Source organism: Pezoporus wallicus, unplaced genomic scaffold, assembly GCF_028554395.1.
Source record: "Pezoporus wallicus isolate ANWC-B61680 ecotype Strahan unplaced genomic scaffold, APGP_CSIRO_Pwel_v1 contig_1438, whole genome shotgun sequence".
Lineage (NCBI taxonomy): Eukaryota > Metazoa > Chordata > Aves > Psittaciformes > Psittacidae > Pezoporus > Pezoporus wallicus.
Genome location: NW_026638681.1, coordinates 823,588 through 844,348, shown reverse-complemented (window position 1 = coordinate 844,348; position 20,761 = coordinate 823,588). Strand labels below are relative to the sequence as shown.

At 46.7% G+C, this 20,761-nt stretch overlaps 1 protein-coding gene across 2 annotated transcripts; it reads left to right on the top strand.

Annotated features, from left to right (window-relative positions):
* Nucleotides 1–3,150: 3,150 nt before the first annotated feature.
* On the top strand, nt 3,151–5,620 carry MID1IP1 (MID1 interacting protein 1). Of its 2 annotated transcripts, none has more exons than XM_057411835.1 (2): nt 3,151–3,303; nt 3,720–5,620. In XM_057411835.1, the coding sequence occupies exon 2, from the start codon at nt 3,871–3,873 to the stop codon at nt 4,366–4,368; it is 498 nt and encodes a 165-aa protein (XP_057267818.1). In that variant the 5' UTR covers nt 3,151–3,303; nt 3,720–3,870; the 3' UTR covers nt 4,369–5,620. The 2 variants fall into 2 exon arrangements, with proteins under 2 accessions (XP_057267818.1, XP_057267819.1); XM_057411836.1 differs by having other exon boundaries at nt 3,717–5,620.
* The last annotated feature ends 15,141 nt before the right edge of the window (nt 5,621–20,761 follow it).

The window sequence follows — 20,761 nt, the reverse complement described above, 5'->3', positions numbered from 1 at the left end:
GACTCCCATGCTTTCACCATGCACACGAAACACTGCTGCTCTGCACCAAGGCATGCCGCTGCAGCGCCCTGGTTGTGCTGCTGCTGGCAGTGTGCGGTCTCGCTCAGATCTGCATGTGTGCCAGAGGGAAAGGGGATTTACGATCCCTGCCCCCTTCTCCGAACATCTTCCTGACCCCTCTGCACACCTTTCCAGGGGATTCTCTCCACTTTGGAGAGTCACCCCTCTCACAGAGGACCAATATAAAGAGGAGTAAAAGGTGGCTAAAAGAAAGATAGAAGAGAGATGAATAAATCTTTGTAAAACATATACTGCAGGTCTCAGCAGGACTCTGACAAATTGGTCTGCATTCCTTTAACATATTAGATTTCCACTTAGCCTGCTCATTAGCAAGTTAAGCTACAAGGGCTGATTACATGAAACTTATGAAGAGGCATCAATTAAGACGATAAATTCACATAACATTCCTTCTGGATGAGAAATGACGGGTTTCCTTGGTTCAGTGTTTGGTACAACTGGACTCAGTTTCAGAAAGAGAAAGAAGAAGAGAGAAGTGTTAAATGCATGCATCTGTACTGCCACCCAAAATGATGGAAGCAGTTCACAAGTTTGAAGAAAAATGTATGTCAGATAGGAATAGAAGGAAAGAACTCTCAGTTTCCAAGGCTGAACTCTAATCTGCCATGTCACATCGACAACAAATTAAAAGAGGAAGTGAAATTCCCAAGAGATGTTGCTCTTACAAGGCCGGCCCAAATGGTGCTCCCAGGCTGCGGAATGCAACACTAAATATTTGCACATATTTATCACTTTTCGCCCACACAATATCTCATCTTATTTTGCAAACACTGTGCAGCAGAACAAGTTTCTAACCGCCAAAGTGTAGCCATGCTGGTCTGCAATGTGCCGGTGGCACCTATTTTGCGCCAGCATGCGTCCTGGGAAAACTGTTAACAAAGGCGGTTTGTTATCCTGTTGCCACCAAAGAGAGAATTTAGATAGGCCTTGCAGATGGTATGCAAACCCACACGAGCTGACAGAATCATCTGTCTTTTCTTGGAAAATACTGAGCAGCTGCTGATGTCGCAGGAGGAGACGGGCCACCAGCAGTATTGTTTCTGCAGTGAGCCTTTGTAGAACCAGCCTTAGTGATACTGCAACTTAATACTGACGTATATCTAAGTTAACTAGCTAATACTAGTAATAGCTCTGTAAAGTAGCAGATAAATAGTAATAGCGATAGTTCACCCCTGATACTCTTCAGGAGTCAGCCACAGAAAGAAGGCCCTCATCCAGAAAGTGCTGAACACCACCAGCCCTCATTCATTTCAGGGAAAATGAAAGGGGTTTAGCTAATATAGTAACATAAATGTGACTCCTCCTTTCCTGAGTAGCAGCACCAAATCTATTCAAGTGGAAAGTCATTTTTACCCCCACACTGCTGGGTTCATAGTCAGTAGCACTCCATCCGTTGAGATGCTAGATGAGGACTTCCGTCATTTTGGTTTCCTTACCCAGGATCATGTGCTAGGTGAAGGTGAACGGTTACCCCTTCCTGGCCTGGCAGATAGCAAATATGCATGCTTCCTTATTGCTCAGGACACGAGATAAGGGGTTTCCAGCTGATTCCACTTCCAGGCACTGCAAGGCCATGATAACCTGATCATTCTGAAGAGGAAATATTCTAAACAAATGCTGCTTGCACGTAAAAGTTTGTGCCTCAATTAGGATCATCTTAAGAGGAGGGGGAGAAGGGAAAGTGCTGTTCCTTTTGTGAGCACAGCCATTGCAATTCCACACCATCCGAGTTTGAAATACATGCTCCTTTATTTCGTTCCAACCAAAGAGCAATCAAACCTACTCAGGCTTGTGTTAATGATATACATTATACATACCAGAGACATTTACACTGCATATCAAAATCGATCAGAACATAAGGAAGTTAAAAAAAAAAAAAAAAAAAAAAAAAGACGATTGCCTTATGCTGTGAAGTTTGATTCGAGCATGATCTCTCCCGGCCTAATGGCTCAGACACATGCCAGCACAGGCTCCCGTGCTGCATTAGCGCTGCACTGGAATGAGGTAACATTCACAGTCAGAGGTGGGAGCAGACCGTACGAAAGGACATTTTGGGAAGAGGGCAGGAGGGGGTGAAATTACTTTATGCTCAGGTCGTAACTTGCGTAGTATCATCACATTGAAGACACAACGCTTCCTCGTCCAGTGCTTTTGCTACAGCCACATGCTTCCCATGACTTCAGGCTGCAGCTCCAGGCTGCTTTATTTCTGCCACATTCTTCTCCTCCCCCAGGAGTATGTTGTAACCACAGGTAAAGTCTTCAGGTTTCATTTGTTCATTTGTTTGTTTTTTGTTTTTTTTTAATCTGGACAGGAGAATTGGATAATGAACTAATTCTTCTTGTTCCTCAAGATTTATGTCATTTTCCAATTTATTGAATGTTCTGCACACACTGTATTTCAATTAAAGGCAGCAAAATTGTTAATGGTGTATTAATGACACACTACGTCTATATAAAGACACAAATATGTGTTGTGGCCAATTTTCTGGCCTCGTGAGATGACTGTTTTTTTCCCCCATAGTTAATTATCTGCGAACAGATGATAACTTTTTACCAGCCGGTATCTCTTGCTACTGCTTCACCACAAGCACTAGCAGCGCCCGCGCTGCTCACGGAGGGCGCCCGGCCGCGATCCCCCCGCTCACGCAGCCGGTTTGTATCCCAGCGCTCAGAGAACAGGCCTGCTCCTCCCTTCGCGCTGCGGTCTGACCCCAGGAGGCTGAAGCAGCCGGGGAGCGGATAGACAGGCGGCGGAAGCGCACCGTCAGCCAGCCCGGGAGGGACGGCAGGCCAAACCGCGGGCATGCATTGGAGAAGCGCAGGCGGAGCAGGCTCCGTGCCTCGCTGCAGCGCTAACACGGCGGCCCGGCGCCTCCCAGCGCCCCACAGGCCGCGACCGCGGGCTCCCCCCCCGGCGCCGCGCAGACCCCGGCCACCCGCCTCCGCCTGTTGGTTGATCCGTTGCGCGGGTAGGGTTGGTATGGGATAGGTTATGTAGCGCCGTGCTGACAGCCCGGCCAGGCCCGGCCCCCTCCCTCCCCCGCTGCGGGGCGAGGGGCGGAGACGGCGCGGCCGCCGCCTTTATCTGTGGTGGCGGCACGGGGGGTGGCACTGGGGAACACCTTGTTTTAAGATGGGCGTTATAAATACGGCGCTGGGGATGGGAGCGCAGCCACGGGCGGCAGCGAACTGACGGCGCGGCCGAGAGCGGCTCCTTACCACGGTGGGTGCCCCCGCCCTTTTTCCCTGTTCCCGCCGCGAATCGGTACCTTTTCCCCCGGGGCCCGCTCGAGTTCCTGTTTACCGGCGTGGTGCCGGTGTGCTTTCCCCTTAGCCGGTCCCAGCACGCGGCACGCGTGGCTCCGGCAGGAGCTGTGGATTTGGGGGTGGGTTTTGCGTTTTCACTTTTTCTGCACAGCGAAAGCGGCAGCAGCGAGCGCCGCGGCTGCACCGGGCGCACCGGGAGGCTGTCGGGGTTTGGGAGGGCGAGGATAAGGGATGGGGAGGGGAAGCCTGGAAAGGGAGAGAGGGCCGGGGAGGGAGGCGGAGAGGGCACTGACGGGAGGAGACAGGCCGGGAGAGGGAGGGAAGAAGGGAGGAAAAGCAGCCCCTAACCCTGTCGCCGCCGCCTCCCAGCAGATCTCTGCTCGCCAGCAGCCGCCGAGCCAACCCTAGCCAGCGGAGGAGGGCGGACAGTGCCGGTAGCGAGGAGGTCGCCGCTGGAGGAGCCTTGAGGTCCGAGCTGCCTGGCCTGGCCTCGTGTCGCTCGTCCTCCGGCTCGACCACCGTCATGATGCAGATTTGCGACTCGTACAGTCAGAAGTACTCCCTCTTCAACGCCATGAACCGCTTCATCGGTGCCGTCAACAACATGGACCAGACGGTGATGGTGCCCAGCCTGCTGCGCGACGTGCCGCTGCTGCTGGAGGAGTTGGACGCGGCGGGCGCCGTCTGCCCGCCGCGGGAGGCCGCCCTGCCCACCGGGGACCCCGGCGCCTATTTCTCCCGCAGGGACATGTACAGCCATTACATGCTGCTCAAATCCATCCGCAACGACATCGAGTGGGGCGTGGTGCAGCCGCCGGCCGGCGAGGAGGCGGCCCGCAAGAAGGACAAGCTGGGCGGCGGCGGGCCCGCCGAGGAGGGTGAGGGGGAGGAGGACCTGGAGCAGCAGTTCCATTACCACCTCAGCGGACTCCACTCTGTCCTCTCCAAGCTCACCCGCAAGGCCAACGTCCTCACCAACAGATACAAGCAGGAGATCGGCTTCAGCAGCTGGGGACAGTGAGTGCCGGCGGGGAGCGGGGGAAGGCGGCGACCGGACCACCGGCACCGGGTACGTCGCTATCCGGCGCCGCTGCTGCCGCCGCCGGCTCCGTAGCGGGTGGTGCTCCGGGGCTGACGCTTCCCAGGACTGCAGCCGGTTTTCTATCAACGCACAAGCCAGAGAGAGAGATGTAAATTAATCAGTACTAGTTTATTAATTACCCCCCACCCCCCCCGTCCTTGTTTTTTATTGTACGGTCTGGGGCGAGCGGGTGCCGCTCCTCTCCGGGAGGGGTGGCTGCACCCGTACATGTACGAGGCAGTGGCGTAGCTGGCGGATAGGAGGCTCGGATGCAAGCCGATGAATATGACAAAACTGGCATAAAATTGCTTCTGCTATCCGGGAGGGAACCAGGTGGGCTGAGGAGCATCCCTCTGTAGCGGGATGGATGGCGGGTCACACGGTTGTACATGTGCTGGAGCTTATTTAATACTTTTTTACTCAGATGTAGAGTATATTCTAAAATAAATGCAAATGTATTAACTGAAAGTGACTTAAACTTTTTGGTATGATTTATGTTTGCTTCATTAAATGATATTTTTAACGTCTGGAATTCTTCTTTTTCTGAATTACTTCCAGAGCTGCCTTACGAGACACAGAAATATGTGCATGTGCAAGAGAGAGGGTTTTGTGGCTTTTTTTTGTTTCCCAAAGGGAGTGATTACGTAGTGATGGTAACTCCACATATCTAAAATGGATGAATGACCATATGAGCTGCACCGTACATGGCCTGAGTTCTGGTAAGCTGTTCCCAGCTGGACAGTCCAGTTGCTCTGCATTAATGCTGGCATGAAGGTCAGTGCCCCTTTAACAAAATCCGAGAAGATCAAGTATGGTTGTTCTGCGGGCAGCGATTCATGGAGGTTGGAGCAAAGCCGAGGAATGACTCTTGCTTTTTTCAGGAAGTATCTTAATGTGTCGTGGGGAGGTCTTTTATCTCCTTCTGAATAGGTCTAGGATACTTGCCTCCCCCACCTCTTGAATGTCTTTCCTCTTATAATCCTCCATGGATACTAGAGATTAATAGGGTTTATATTACCCAAATTTTATTCAGTTCTTTTTCTCTGCTTTTTTTTTATTTGCTGAAGTAATGTGCCTCAAAATTGGGTGTTTCTATCATGTTGAAATACTAAATGTGTACTTGCTGATGACAACAGAATGTGTGCATATCACAGAGCATAACCATTTAATAAACATATATGGCCTTCCATAACATACGATGTTTTCTTCTTGGGCTCTGAATTGCCAGGTTTGTAGACATACTGAAATTTTACTTTGTATTGCCATCAAATTTAGGGCTTGTTTGGTTGTTTTGGTTTGTTGAGGGTTTGGGTTTTTTTTTGGTGGCTTTTTCCTTTTAAAAATAGAATTATTCTTTCACCTTTAAGGATATTTTGGTTAATTTCCTTTTCAACCTAATTTAAAACAGTAAAGCATGAACTCTCCAGTCATGGTACTAGTTGGCAGAGGCTTGTATAATTAAAGTTGTATGTTTAAAAGTGTGAATTTTTGGAGGTTTTGCCTTCTAAGGTAAAGAAGTTTGTAAGGCTGGAAGATTTTTAGTTTGGAGATGCCTCTTCTCTTTGTAATGTTGTTAACTCACTTACCCCTCCCCTCCTGGGGCGATGCCAGGAAAAAAGTCAGGAACAAGGAAGGGATTACCCTGGTTTCCTAACATGTCTGCTCACCAGTCTTGCTGTAGTCTAATGTAATGTGAAAGATGCGGTGCCTCATGGTGGATAGTAAAGTTTTCTTCTTCAGAAGGGTAGAAAGAGAGAACATGTTCTGCTGCATGGATCCCTTCTGCCTTGCACTCAGCCCCCTGGAAACCACATTACAGGCTCTGCTCAGCAGTGCTGGTGAAACCTCAGAGGAAAGCAGCTAACACAGTTTCAACAGCGATCCTTTTGAACTTGCAGTTACATCTCCTGGTATGGATTTAAACAATGCTGGTTTAAATATTGCATGAGGGGCAATGTGGTGCTGGTTTAGGTTATTGAGTAACGTCAGAAAAAGAGTATTACATTAGTGCAGTATCACCATGAACGACACATCCATTATTGTTTCATCTTAAAAACAAGAGAGAAGTTTAGCATTATTTGGCAGCAGAGGTGTAATTTCCTTACAAGTAAAGCTGTGGGTAACAGAGGAGGTAGGGTGATACCATGACTCAAGGGTTTGTCTTGCCTGAGTGACTAATGTGCAGTTGCTGAACTGCACATGGCTCCCATGTGGGGGCACGGCCGCGTGGCTGGTGCAGTCCGGGTAATCCCAGTTCAGCCATGGCAAAAAGTGCTGAGACTCACAGGAGCAAAGAGACACAGACGCCTCCCACTTGGGAGCAGCCTTAGAATTCCCCTTTTTCAAGGTCAAGGGAGAGGATTGAGGCTCTTGGGAGCAAGAAAGAAATCTTGATGCCATGGAGGGAGGGGGAGAACAACCAATAAATACAGGAATGAATTTCCCATGCAAAGGATGTGGAAAAACAACTTAGCTTAAAAGTGGCAATTAAATAAATGCTAGTTCCTGATGCAGCAAGCAAGGATGAGATTGTGGAGTCTTATGCACTGATTTTTATATGTTAGATGCTGAAATAGGAAAAATCTCCATAATACAATTAGGTTTATTATTAGCAGTTATGTTTTTTTTTGAAGGACTGGATTGTATTAAGTGCTCCTGATTGGGCACAGAGTTCAGCAAACCTTTAGTCTGCTCTGGGGCAGTGATTCTGACACTTGATAGTGACAAATGGCATCAGTCTAAAGTAAAAGTATCTTTATGATGTCAAACACTTTGATAGGTGGTCTTCTTTCCAAGGCATGCGTGAACAAAAAGACAACTTCCTAAACTGCCATAACCATGCACAAAACGAAGGAATATATATGTGCACTGTGAGAAGCAGTTGTCATTTTTAGCTCACCTAAATAAAATAGACTCAATAGACAGTAAGGCAGACATTAGAAGAGTAATAAATGAGATTCAGAACAGTGCGCTTACAGATTGATTACAGCAGAAGGGTATATTACAGCCAAGGAGCCTCAAGGACGTCGTTGCTCATGAGATGCATCAGTTAATATACAAAAGTGCCCAGTACGTGTCATTACACTTTATGAGTCAACTCTTATTTTGTGTATACAAAAGGAGAGCAGCGGTGGAAAGAGCCAAGCTTTTGTCTCAGGGCCTGTCTGTATGGATATATATGTACAAAAATAAGGACACTGGGGGTGGCCGTGAGTTCTCTGGGAAGAACAGCCTTTCAAAGCCTGCTTTGACCTGGATGGATGGCAGGTCTCTGCTGGATTAGGTGTGCATTTCAGGAATCCTCTCTGCTTCTGGCACTATAAGGTTTTCTCCATTACCCTCCAGAAGTGGGCTGCTGTATCCGCTTCTGCCTAGGAGCAGATTAAAAGTCTGAAATCAGTATCTTGACACCCACTGGGACTAGACCCACCTGCTGCAGTCCCATGTGTTTCTCCTCTGCCTCCTCAGCATACAAACCCCTTCTGCTGCTGCAAAGGGCACAGCGTGGTCAGTGCTTGGTGGAAAGCAGCAGGTAAGTCTGAGTCAGGCTAGGCTGCCAACTTCCTACTTTCCCTCTGAAAGCTTTTTCTTGCAGAAGGTTTTAAACAGATCAAGATATCTGTGTTTTGTGGTTTATTTCCCTGCCCCCCCCAGGCTCTTGCACCAAGACACATGAGTCATCAGTAGATTGGCTTCGCTGAAAGATGTGCTTCTGTTAGTGCCAGATGGAAGGTTACATTAGGATGTCATTACTATGGAGTTAAGCTCTGCACCCTGTTCTACAAGGGGAGGAAAAAAGAAAGGGATAGTAATCTTCTCTTCATGCCTGTGGGTTCTGTGGAAAAGTCTGCAGTGATTTTCTCACACAGACTTACTTCACAGAAGCACTGGGGGGGAGGGGAGAGAAAGTGTCTGGAAATACTGCTTTTTCTGATTTATATCTTTAAACATATCTTTTTATTTTTATTATTTACATCTAGCTAACAGTGTGCTAGGCAGTACATTCCGACAAGCTCAACTATCTCAGGTGATAATACACATGGGGAAAAAGAGGAGTCTGGTGGGTTATAACCTGCCATAAAGTCTGACGGGATTGCAAGCAAGGTGAGCGTTGCAAAAGCAGTTCCAGCTTCACATGTGTTTTTCTCTTATTTATTATTGTCTGCTAAACAAGCAGAAATACCTGATGCATTGGTTCTAAATGTTGCAAAATAGTTTTCCTTCCAGGCCACAGATTTGCATGACAAGTTTGGGTCAAAATCAGTTTTAAGTTATAAACTCCTTTCCAAAAGGAAATTTGCACGCAGGAGTGCAGTAATTGTATATCTTTTTGTTGGTAGCCAGCTACCAGAGTCGACACGCTTTATAAAAAGTAATATTCCTTCTCTGTTCAGACACACTCCTACTTATTTGACCTGGAGTCAGGATGAGGAAAACATCTTCTAGTTTTTGTGTTCTTGAATTTCGTTCTGGAAGAGATGTCACAGAAAAAGCTTGGAAAGTTTAGAGAGAAAATAGGTGCCTCTGGATTAAATCACAAAACAGTGAATGAGCTTGCCTTATAATGTTTGTGAGGTTCGTCATAGCATCAATTAAAGCATTGTATCTTTTTATCATGTTTATCTACATACATCTGATTCTGATATAATTCTTTCATTTTGTTCAAGCCTGTTATCAACTTTCAGTTACAGGCAACAGGGTTGATGACCCACAGGCACAGACACACCCCTTAAGACTAGCTGAGCCTTTTCAAGTGCATCTCCCTTTTCATCTGCGTTTGAACTGAGAAGATGGGCAGAGTGCCTAAAGCTGTGACTCAGGGTATATCGCAGAAGCATGGCAACCATCTTGCTGTGGGATTGCTGTCTGGCCATTGACTTATGTGCTGGAGCAGGGAGAGGATGCAAGGTGAAGCTTTTCTTCAGGGATTTCCTCCAGATTGTGCTGTGGTGGAGAGGGAGAAAGTCAATAACCAACATGGTTTTTCTGTGTGTGCAAAGAAAGGGAAATGATGGAGCATCCTTTCACCCCTCCTGAGCTGGAGGGCTGGTGCCCATACACAAAAGCTTTCCACCCCACTCAAGGCAGAAAAGATTTATTTGAGGTCTAAGTTAACAGCTTTCATGGTTTATCAAAACACATGGGAGTTGACAGATTAAAGACTTGCCGAGTCAGCAGTAGTCTGCCAACAAGCAGATGTTGCATGGATGGACGCTGTTTCAGTGCGGAGATTAGATATGTTGGATAGACTACACCCTTCCTGCTTTTTTATGGGTCTGTAGGAAGCTTGACCAGTCAGCTGGTTTCACTTATACCACAACTGGAGGAGATTTCACTGGAATCCAAGAATGGTCTTCTTTTTGTGTGCAAAGAAATAGTTCACAAGTATTTCAGTGCAAAATTCTTCTCCCCTTGTTTCTCTTGCAGGTAGGCTGTCTTGCCTTTCTCTTGCAGGTAGGAGACACAAGGCCTCAATTAGACATACCTCAACAAAAGCGGTTTTCCAAGGTTTAATATCTGTGCTTCTGCAATATTATATTTCACCTTACATTTGAAATGGCTTCCTCAGACTTGTCATCATAAAGAGGGGAATGAGCATCCTCCCCTCAAAGTCTGGAACTGAAATCTGGTTTTCTTCTGTTTTCAGGCGGATTAAGCAACCTACAGAACTTCTTGCACTCTGGATGTCCTGGTTTCGGCTGGGATGGAGGACACTAGACAAGTTAGTTTGCATTGTATTCTTATTATCAGAGTATTTTGAAATGGGAATGCATATACTTCTCATAGCGCATACTTCTTGAGCCTGATGTATGCTGTTAACTGAAGAGCTGGGCAGACATGCACTAACTAGTTAGAGTACACTGACAGGTACAGTGGAATCTGTCTTTTTTGCAGGGCTAGTTACTTGCTTATTTAGAGCACTGAAGGGAGAAGCCAACAAAGCCACCACCAACTCAAAGCAGTTACCAAGTTAACAGCTACAGAGGAACCTGCTCCTGCAGCTGTGAACAGCCCACACGAGGACAGTGGGCACAGCCTTTCTTTGAGACAAAACTCTTTGTCTTTTAGCTCAAAGTATGAAGTCCGTCTATGGACAGATTTTCTTATCTGACTACCCAGCAGTGGGTAATAAGATGTCTCAAGACACCTACTTCTTGCTTTCCCACGTGTGCTGTCCATCACCTTCTTCTTATGTACTCTTCTTTGTTCCCCGGAGGCCATTTCTAGTATGGACTTGTCCCTGTGTCTTTCCATTTTCGCTGTCCCATCTTTCTGAGACTTTTCCTTCCTGAAACTAAACTCATTTCCTCACCCAGCTAAGTCTCAGTTTTGAACTGAACTGTAATTGGTAATAGCTGCGTATGAGGTGATTTCATGATAAATCCTTGTTTGAATCATGTAATTAAACCTGGCTTCTTTTATTAATCTGTTATTTTCATGCAGAGGCACTGCTTTTTTGAAACTGTTTTATATTGATGGCAATCACCAATCCATACTTTGAGAAATATCAGAGTGCCTAAATAGCTATGCTGAAAGCAGAGTCAACAACGCAGAAGGCTGGTTTCTGTTGTTAATGTGTACTATGCTCATCTTTTGATGTGCCCTAATAATTGCCATTAGTATTAATTGTAGCATCACACTCACACTGAGAGGAAAATACACCCTGTAGTGAGCCTGTATAGCAACAAGGAAAAGCAAGGGAGCTGGCAGATCATGGCCTTTGCATTTATGATGCTGGCTTTTGTATTCAAGTAATGTAAAATTCAGGGTAATGCAAAAAATGCCTCATTTAAAGAAGCTGAGAAATCTGGTTTCAATAAAACAGACAATGTGTTTCAGCTTTGACTGATATTGTTTGCACAGGATTTAGCAAAGACTAAAATAATTCCTCATTTAGGTGAATGCAGACATGTAAGTCTGATTTTTAAAACCGAACTAAGAACACATGCACCATTTTCAAAGGGCTATGTATTTTAAAACCTGGAGGTGGTTATTTCATAGTATCACAGAATGGTTCCAGTTGGAAGGGACCTCAAAGATTATCCAGTTCCAGCCCCCTGCCACAGGCAGGGACACCTCACCCTAGACCAGGCTGCTCAAAGCCCCATCCAGCCTGGCCTTGAACACTGCCAGGGATGGGACATCCACAGTTTCTCTGAGCAACCTGTTCACAGCACCAAGAGGGCTGGTCCCATCCTCTCCGCTGACCCTCACCCCTGGCCCTGTGAAATCCCTGTTTACATTGTGCTGGCATCAGTGCTCATACAGCAATGGAGTTACCAAACCAGGGAGCTGCTCCAGCTGAAAATTAGCAGAGGAAAAAAGCTTTCAGCTGTACTAATTCCCTCATTCTGCAAAAGGTGTAGCTATATAGGCTGCAGGGTCAGTGTGGAGGAAGGGTTGGGAGCACACTGCCAGGAGGCAGAGTGGGAGCTCCCCACTTAGCAGGTGCTTTCATGTAGATCGGATTAAGCGGGTTGTGAAAGTGTCTCTGAGTCCCATCTTCAAAAGAGAGTGGTATGCTGATGAGTTTGAGTATCACTGAAACCGGTGGCTGATGGGGCGAGATCCCGAGTACAGCTTGGGCACAGCAACATGCACTGATTGGTGTGTCACCTCATTCCCAGGCACTCGCTTGAAGAGGGGATTGAGTGCACCCTCAGTAAATTTGCCAAAGACACCTAGTTGGCTGGGAGTGTTGATCTGCCAAAGGATAGGAAGGCGCTGCAGAGGGATCCAGACAGGCTGGATCGATAGGCTGTGGCCAATGGTATGATGCTCAGTAAGGCAAAGTCCCAGGTCTCACAGTTGAGCCACAACAGCGCCCTGCAATGCTACAGGCCTGGGAAAGAGTGTCTGTAAACTTGCTTGGTGGAAAAGGAGCTGGGGGTGCTGATTGACACCATTGAACATGAGCCAGCTTGTGCCCAGGAGGCCAACAAGGCTGATGGCATCCTGGGCTGTATCAGCAATAGTGCAGCCAGCAGGACCAGGGCAGTGATCATCCCCCTGTACTGGTGAAGCTGCATCTCAAATACTGTGTTCAGTTCTGGGCCCCTCACTGCAAGAGAGATATTGAGGTGCTGGAGTGGGTCCAGAACTCGAGTTGTTTAGTGTGGAGAAGACTCAAGGGGGACCTTTTTGCTCTCTACAACTACCTGAAAAGAGGATGGAGAGAAGAAGCAGCTGGTCTCTTTTCCCAAGTAACAAGTGATAGGACAAGAATTAACAGCCTCAAGATGCACCAGGTGAGTGTTAGATTGGATATTAGGAAAAATTTCTTCACCAGAAGGGTTGTTAAGCATTGGAACAGGCTGTCCAGGGAAGTGATAGAATCACCATCCCTGGGAGTACTCACAAACCATGTAGATGAGGCCCTCAGTGACATGGTTTAGTCCTGGGGTAAAGACTGGACTTGACAATCTTAAAGGTCTTTTCCAACCTAGTTAATTCTATGAGTCTATTCTGTGCTTCTCACGCCAGAGCCTGCAGTCCCTATGCTCCCTGTGCCATCCGCCTGTGCAGCTGAAAGTGGGACCCAGTGACGTGGCATGAACCACTTGGTGCAAGCACTGGGAAGACAGGGCTGGTTGCACCTTGAACCTCCAGTGCTTGGATGCCTCCATCCCCTCGTGGTGGCCATCACCAAGAGGAGGTGCTTCCACATGGTCTTTAAGAACCAGGTATTCTTTTCCTTTGGAGTACAGATGACAGAATGCTGCCTCAGCTGCCAGGCGGCTTCCCAGCAAGGGGAGGCCGCTGTGAATAGCTTCCCGAAGAGCACCTGGAGTGTGTTACAGAACGGTGCTGCCAAGTACGCCATGGCAGCATTTTTTGCTTGATAGGGAAGGCTTTAATATTTATGTAGTGTGTGGGAGGGGAAGAGGAAAGAGCAACAGGAATGCTGCATTCATCTTGTGCAGGCACCAACGCGTGCCAAGGCCCAGGCCTTGATGCAGGGATGAGAGCCCAGAACTTGCCCACCCTGAAAGTGCCCTGAGCACGAAGTCTGTCTTGTTCTCTAATTAAAGGATGCCATGCAAAATAGGCTGTGACTGGAGGGCTGAGAGCCAGGAGAGCAGGTTGCTCCTGAAGCGCCAGGAGCCACTCTACAAGGAGCCTTGAGAGGTGAATACTCAAGAGGATTGAAAATAAGGTCTCTTCTAGCCCTCAAAGGTGCTACTGGGCTAAAGGCAGAGTATTTTGTGTGGAGCCCTTACCAGCAGACATGCTCTGAGACCACTGACGAGGCTAAAACCATTTCTCTTGGGGGTTGTGATTTAGAGGAGCACAGATTTCAGTATGGCTCCCTTCTCTGGCTCAGCTCCCCTTCTGCGGGAGGTAGGATCTGTCTGTGCTACAGGAACAACCACACTTCTTCTCTTTTTAACGCATCACTGTGTAAAGCAAAGTTTTCTGTTGCTGCTGCTGCAACCAATGTGGGTAAATTGCTGAGGGAGGCAGCCTCTCCCACCCAGTTTTGCCCTGTTCTCTCTGTTGGGTAGGCAGCACTGCTTGGTGATGGTTTTCCCAGCTAGCCTGCCTCTTATCCCCTCCCTGTGGCACTGGAGTCTTGCCATGCCCCACTCCATCTCTCCTCTTCTTTTCCCTCCCTACTCTTAGAGCAGCTGTCTGGAAAACACAGGAGGATGTAGGCAGAAGCCCGTACCACCAGGAACACAGGGGATCCTGCCTTCATGGGAAGGGGGAGCAGAAAGGAAGCCTCTGTTGTGGGAACAAGGGTGCTAATCTGTTCCAACCTGATTTATCTCCTCCAGGTCCTGAAGCCAGCCTTGCCTAGTATGTGAACTCGTTCTGAAAGAGATGCCAAGCAGTTCAGTGCTTGCAGGAATAAGGTGCTTTTGTCGGGCTGTAAAGAACATTTTAGAGAGCTGAGAGGTTTGGTGTGAAAGCACTGATAATTAGGTTCTTTTGCACTGTCGCTGCTTGGTGGATGAAGAGAATGGCACAGAAAGCTTTATATCTTGAAATTAAATTTTTTTGTTCTCCCTTTGCATCCTTTACCAGATCTCAGACCTGGAGCAGTGCCTAGATGGATGCTGTGAGCCCTGATGTGCCTGGCAGCTCTCAGGAGCTGTTGCACAGGCCTATGTGACCCTGGCCAGCCTTCCTGCCCAGCTTCCCTTCACATGGAAAGTGGGAGGCAGGGGAGGATGTTGTTCACTAGGCCCCCATCTGACAAGGAGTCAGAACCTAGGATAAGGAAGATGCCTTGACATCCACAGTGCCCTTTTGGTCTGCTTGTACGTAATGGCTTACCGAGAAAATCCTGGGGAAGAATTCCCATCAGAAACACGGCTAAGGGCCCTGACCCATTGGCTGAGCCAAGCTGTCGCACAGAGTGAGGATGTTGAGGATGTTGATGGCAGTGGAAGCCTGCCCTCTGCAGCAAGACCTGGGCTTCAGGGGCTGCCATAACAGCTCCCTCCTTCTCCTCTTTCTCCTTTTGCTCCTCCTTCTCCTCTTCCTTCATTTCCAGGTGCAATGCCTTTCTCCATGAAAACTAGGTTCGGTAGAGACTAGCTGTCAGACTCTGAAGCACTTGCTGCTTTTGAGTGTGTATTTTGGACAGGATCCCCTTCCATCTGCATTGATGCAACTATTGTTTGTATACACAATTTTAAGACGGGATTTCCTTTTTTTGCTTCCTACTCCTTTTAATATCATGTAGCAGCTAGAAGCAGGGAATAAAGACTGGCACCATATGACCAACCAGCTGTCTGTGGACTTTCAGAACATATTGTGGGGAATACAATGTGACTACCTTTGATGCTTCATCATTCAGTCTGTGTTGGCTAAGCTATATGCTGTCTTCTTTCCATTCAGTTCCCCTGAATGTCATGTGCTGGGTCAGTGCATGGTTTATGTGGCAGTATTTTGGGTAAAAATAAAAGGTAATGTGGTCCATCTCCAGTGCATGGTAAGAGCCTCTTCTGGGAAAAGCAGCATGACTCATGCTCTCTGAGCATTTACTCCAAAGTCATCCTTTCTGTTGTAGAGCAATGTCATCAGTTTTCTCTGTTTCCCTTTTCTAAATTGTTTTTAAAAGAATGAGAGCAGGCCACCTTTGCCCCAGCCCCAAGGTAGCAAACATAAGTGGTTAGGAGTGAGAACACAAAAGGATGTGGAGCAAAGCTAAGTATAGATGCCACGTGTTGACTAATGCCAGAGTGATGGTGAGTTGGCTTTAACCTCATTCTTTTCAGTTTTCTCTGAAGAGGAAACACAAACGCATTTTAAAGGTCTTTTCCATTATTTGTGGGTAGTAAGGATATATGAAGATACGTAAGTATTCTTCAGTTCCCACTAGGAAATCAAGATGCTCTTACAAAGGGAAAAAAAAGCACCCAGAGGTGTGCCTAGAACATAGTGCATGATCTGTCACTTCTGCTTGGGTCTCTTCTGTTCACTGCAGCAGGAAAAGGCACTTAGTGGGCACTGGGGCAAGGCTATTCTCTGTGCCACTGAAGGCATTTATCAGAGAAGGGCTTTTCTGAGGATGTCTCCTAAACTCTGCTTCCTGGTGCAGCCGGTCTCTAGAACCATTAGGCATAAGCTCTTCAGGATGAAATTTGATGTGTGGAGGTCCCCAAGAAACTGACCCCAAAAGCGGGGACATTCTTTCAGGAAAGAGGTAAAAGTCCTTTCATTACTAATCAGATGAAATTACTCATTTCTAGGAAGCCACACTTTCTCTGAGTTGGCAGATCTGAGTTCCTCCAGTATACAGATGACAGTATTATACACTGCTACTTTGCCAGCAGAAATACTGCCTTAGTTACACAGAAATATGTAGTGTTTTATTTGACAAGTGGTAAAAACATGGTCTGCTTTACTTCTCTTTAACATTCTGATTTTTTTAAGCGGCTACTGAGGTGCACTCCTATGCATTCACCTATTCAAGGAGGATAGGTTCTCATAAAAACTGTATGATGATTGTTATTGATTTTTACCAATAATGTTCTTTTTTGTGTGTCCCTTCTTCCTTTCCTCTTGCATTATTTATACTGTAATCCCTTTTCCTCTTGAGCACATCAACATGATCTTTCTTCACAAACCACACACTGCTGGTTATAAAGTCTACTGATTTTTGCAAGCAAATTTCCAGCTATTATTTTGGGGTTGTAATTCATTTGAATAGACATAGAATTATTGTCTTTTCCTTCCTGCAAATATTTCTCTAAATTTATGGAAGCTTGTGGAAAAATACACTGTATTACTTCAGCCTTATGGACTGAGATTAGGACACGCAGTGGGTGTCATGCTGTACCTGCTGCAAAGGCTCAACACAGCAGAAAGAGCTGCTAACTACATTGCCTGGAGTAGAAGGTTTGAGTAATCAAGAGAGGGGAAATTGTGAGTAGCGCATGAGTTAGAGTTGTTCGTATTTCCATCTTGGCTCCTGCCAAGGAGAAATGAAACCTGCAGAAACCTAATTCTAATTGCTAGAACATCGTGATGGCAAATACACTAATTTGCTGCTGATGCATGTAAAAAGCTGTGGTGGCTAGATAAGGCAAGTCAAGGCAGTCCTAACTTACCAGCACAATTTATTTAACAGAATATAGCTGATTTGAATATTGGTGAATTAAGAGGTTTTTGAATTAAATTTTCTATGACCCTGTGGGTTGGTTTGTTGGGTTTTTTGTTTTTTTTTTGTTGTTGTTTGTTTGTGTCTTTTTTTCCCTTCTTTCTCCTTCTCTTCCTCTCTCTTTCCTTTACCTTCTTAAATAAGCTGGTTGGCAACTTGGGGTGGTTTTTCTTTCTGAATTTAGCACCTGTGTTTTGGGGAAGTGCTTGCCTACAGCAGCCTAGCCAGGCTTCCAGGGCTGGAAGCCTGCTTTCTAAAGCACATGTGTAGATTTACTTCACCTCTGTCCCTCTTCCGCTTTGGAACTGAAGAACTCTCTGGGCCATAGGGCTATATTCAGTCCTCTGCTCCCCATGTCATCCCCAGCACCCTTCCCTGAATGTTACTGCTTTACCCAAATGGTTGCCTTGCAGCCCATGGAGAGACCAAGAAAAGGCTTTCATCCTCACTTCCCATCTCCTCTCTGCGTCCAGGAAGAGGATAGGATACATTTGTATGTCTCCACCCTTGTTGATTTCTGTGTTTTTTCCATTCCCTCCTGGCCTCACAGAAAGACTGAGGACTTCAGTAAGGGTCTTTCTTCATCTTCTTGCAGTTTTTGGGGACAGAGAGGAGCAGGATCCACTCCTCTTTGCTTTTGTCAGGGCTACTGAATCCCTTCCAGACCTGATCGTACCTCTCCTGTGATCCAGTTTGGGTGAAGCACAAAGTTGCCTTTTCATCCTTACTTTCCGGAATAACACAGATGTCTGGGAGAAGCAGTGGCTGTGGGAAGATGACTTTTTAATGAACTATGAGAAAGAAATAGCTGAGGTCATAATGGGTGTATCCTTCTTTACCCTACTCTCTAGGTCAGAATAACCCCCCTGGGGAGTGCTGAGTTGTTGTAGTGAAACACAGATTTCCATGGAGATCCTGATTACAAGGGAGCGGATCATGTTTCAGGTAACATGGGCTTCCTCTAATGTCCCTTTTTATCCACCTATCCTCTACAGTCCTTATTCACATCCATTTTCTTTTTTTTTTCTTTTGTGCATCCCCTGTCAATCTCTCTTCTCTCATGGGTCTGTTCCTGCTCCTGGGGAATTTAATCTCAGTCTTTCCATTGACTTGGATGACGTCAGGCTTCATGTCCTCTTTTAGGGCAAAGAGAGAGAGACAGTAAAGCTCTTCTATTTAACTGTGTAAGCGCTAATGACAGTTTTCTCTAACCCGCATCTCTGGCCCTCTGTTTCCCTAGCAGACATAGGGAGGGGCATGGAGGGAAGAGGTGAACTACTGGATAAAACCACCACACACCAGCCTTTTCAACATAGTTTGGAAAGGAAGAGGGAGGGAATAAGAAAGATCCTAATCTTAATATACAATATATATTAGGTGCTCACATACAACAGTGGTGGGTGTGGACTGGAAAGCTCAGCAGCTGCCTAGATGGTAGATTAGGCAGATTGTTTGCCGTGAGAGATAGATGAGAAAGAGCAGGAAAGACACAAGTAGGAGCTGGAGCAGAAGGGTGTGAGGTGGGCAAAGGGAAGAAAAGTTTAAAAAGTTCATGTAGAGAAGACAGGCATGGAGACAGGAACTGGGAAGGGGAGGACAGTCAGAGGATGCAGGGAAAAAATGATGGGAAGATGAAAGCTGTGGGAGTCAATCCAGCTCCCATTAAAGTTGACAGCATTACTCTTTAGAGACAGTAGGTTTGGCTCATAGGGAGATTTTGAAACAGGACAGAAGGAGGAAAGGACAACTGGTAGACAAAGGACAGGCAAAAAGAAAGAGCTGGAGGAAGAATAAGCTAAAATGGAAATAGAGAAGAAAGAGCATTAAAAATGAATAGTGTGAAGCATGCTTCGTATATTGGAAATATGCTGGGAAAGGGAAGAGAGATTGAAACCAGAGCAAAGAAAAATGCATGAGATCATTTTGTGATTTCAGATTTCCATCCTAGGGGATATGAGAGTCCTGGCTGTGGGTTGAATCCTTGAGAAAAAGCTGTGGCACATGTGAAGATGTGCAGGGGAGAAGATAATTACAAACTATAAAATGTACTATTTTATACAGATTAGATGTGGCTTCACTTTCCTCTTAAGCTTTATACCCCAGAAGTGGAGTGAGCTGGTGACAACATGATGGGGAACTAGGTAGGGAAGATGAGGAGTAGTAAGTAAAAGGACTAATGACCAGATGCTTTGCTACAGATCTGTGTCTTGGTGTTGATAGACTCTGACGTCTAAGGAAATGAAAGCTTCAGGTGAAGCTCTTCTTGAAGCTGGGGCATTATGAGTGTGTCTCCATTGTGTTTTCTCTGGCATGTGAGTTCTCTGCCGACAAAGCATGACCTCATGCTTCGGTCTTTGCCCCAGGAAGCACATGGATACCCAGATGCCTGTTCCTACAAAACCTGCAGAAGTTTGGTGTCTCTGGCTGCATCTGGACTGTGAAACCCCATGAGCCTCTGCATTCCTGGGTCACATGCCCTCACTCTCACCCTGTGTGTGGGCAAAACACAGCCAAATGTCAGTGCCCCTGTCACTTTCAAGAGGGAAACGTGTACAGGGAGCATGTGGCTTCCTCCAACAGGTACTGCAGCATGTTTCACCTCCAAGTTTGCTTAGCCCAGCAGGTAAGTGCTGTTAGAAATACCAACTCCTCCATCCAACCTGGGTGAAGTGGGCTGATGTTTCAAGACTTGTTAAGGGAGATCTGGGCATTCATGCATGCACAGAGCAAAATCACATGGCTTTTTTTTTCCTGGAAACCAGGCTTAAAGAAAGGGTCTTGATCAGGCATCTTTTCCAGAGAGAGAAGATGGCAACGGGCTGCTTGTTGAGGGACAATGGGCTGCATGGGCTGTTGTGGAGTGCTGGTCCCATGCCTACACTTGGGAACAAGCAGGTCCCAAACCTTGGAGAGGTTCATGGTGCACAAGGGTCAACTGTCTGAATACCTCTGGGGTAGACACTGAGACCTGCCTGGTGCGAGCTCGATAAGGTCCCTGCAGGGAGTTGAGGTGAAAGAAAACTCAGTCCAAAGTTTAAGCAAAACCTGTGCCTGGGGACACTGGTTTAGCTCCTGTGCTTCTCCTCTCCTCCAGGACTACACCAATACGCTTCACATCATGGTGGCACTAGCTTCCACTCACTGAAGTCCTACACAGAGTCCCACGGGGGAAGCCAATGCTAGAGTGGGCCAGACCTGCTCTAACAGCCACAGCTGGGCTGTTAATGTGAGAAATATTACCTCCCACCCTTCATTGACCAGCAATGCAGCTGATATCCATGTGGAAGGAAACCTGCCATAATGAGGGGGATGTTTGTGCTGAGATGAGGTGCTTTTCCATGTGCTCTGTCTTCTTGTCTATGCATTTTCATGCCATAAGCAGGGTCTGGTGAGATTACCTTGCTTTTCTGCTCAGCATCATAGCAGGCATCGATGGCAGTGGTGTATAGCTTCACTGCCTGAGCTCCCTGTGCTCAGCCCAGAGCTTAATGCACAGCCCCGAGAGGAAAAGAGGGTCTTACAGAAACAGGATCCCAAGCTTTAAGAATCCCAGGAAGTTTATGGCAACACATTTTGAAGAAAGACAGACAAGCAGATAAATATATTCCATTGCAAACACTTCTTAAAAACCTTGTGAGGTGCTGAGAGCATTCAGTACATACAAATCACAGCTGCAAACTTCCCAAAGCAAATTTCTGAGCCTCCTTCTCTAGTAGTGTC

Bases quoted from the DNA above. Each gene is read 5' to 3' on its own strand.
- MID1IP1 (XM_057411835.1), top strand. From the start codon at position 3,871: ATGATGCAGATTTGCGACTCGTACAGTCAGAAGTACTCCCTCTTCAAC.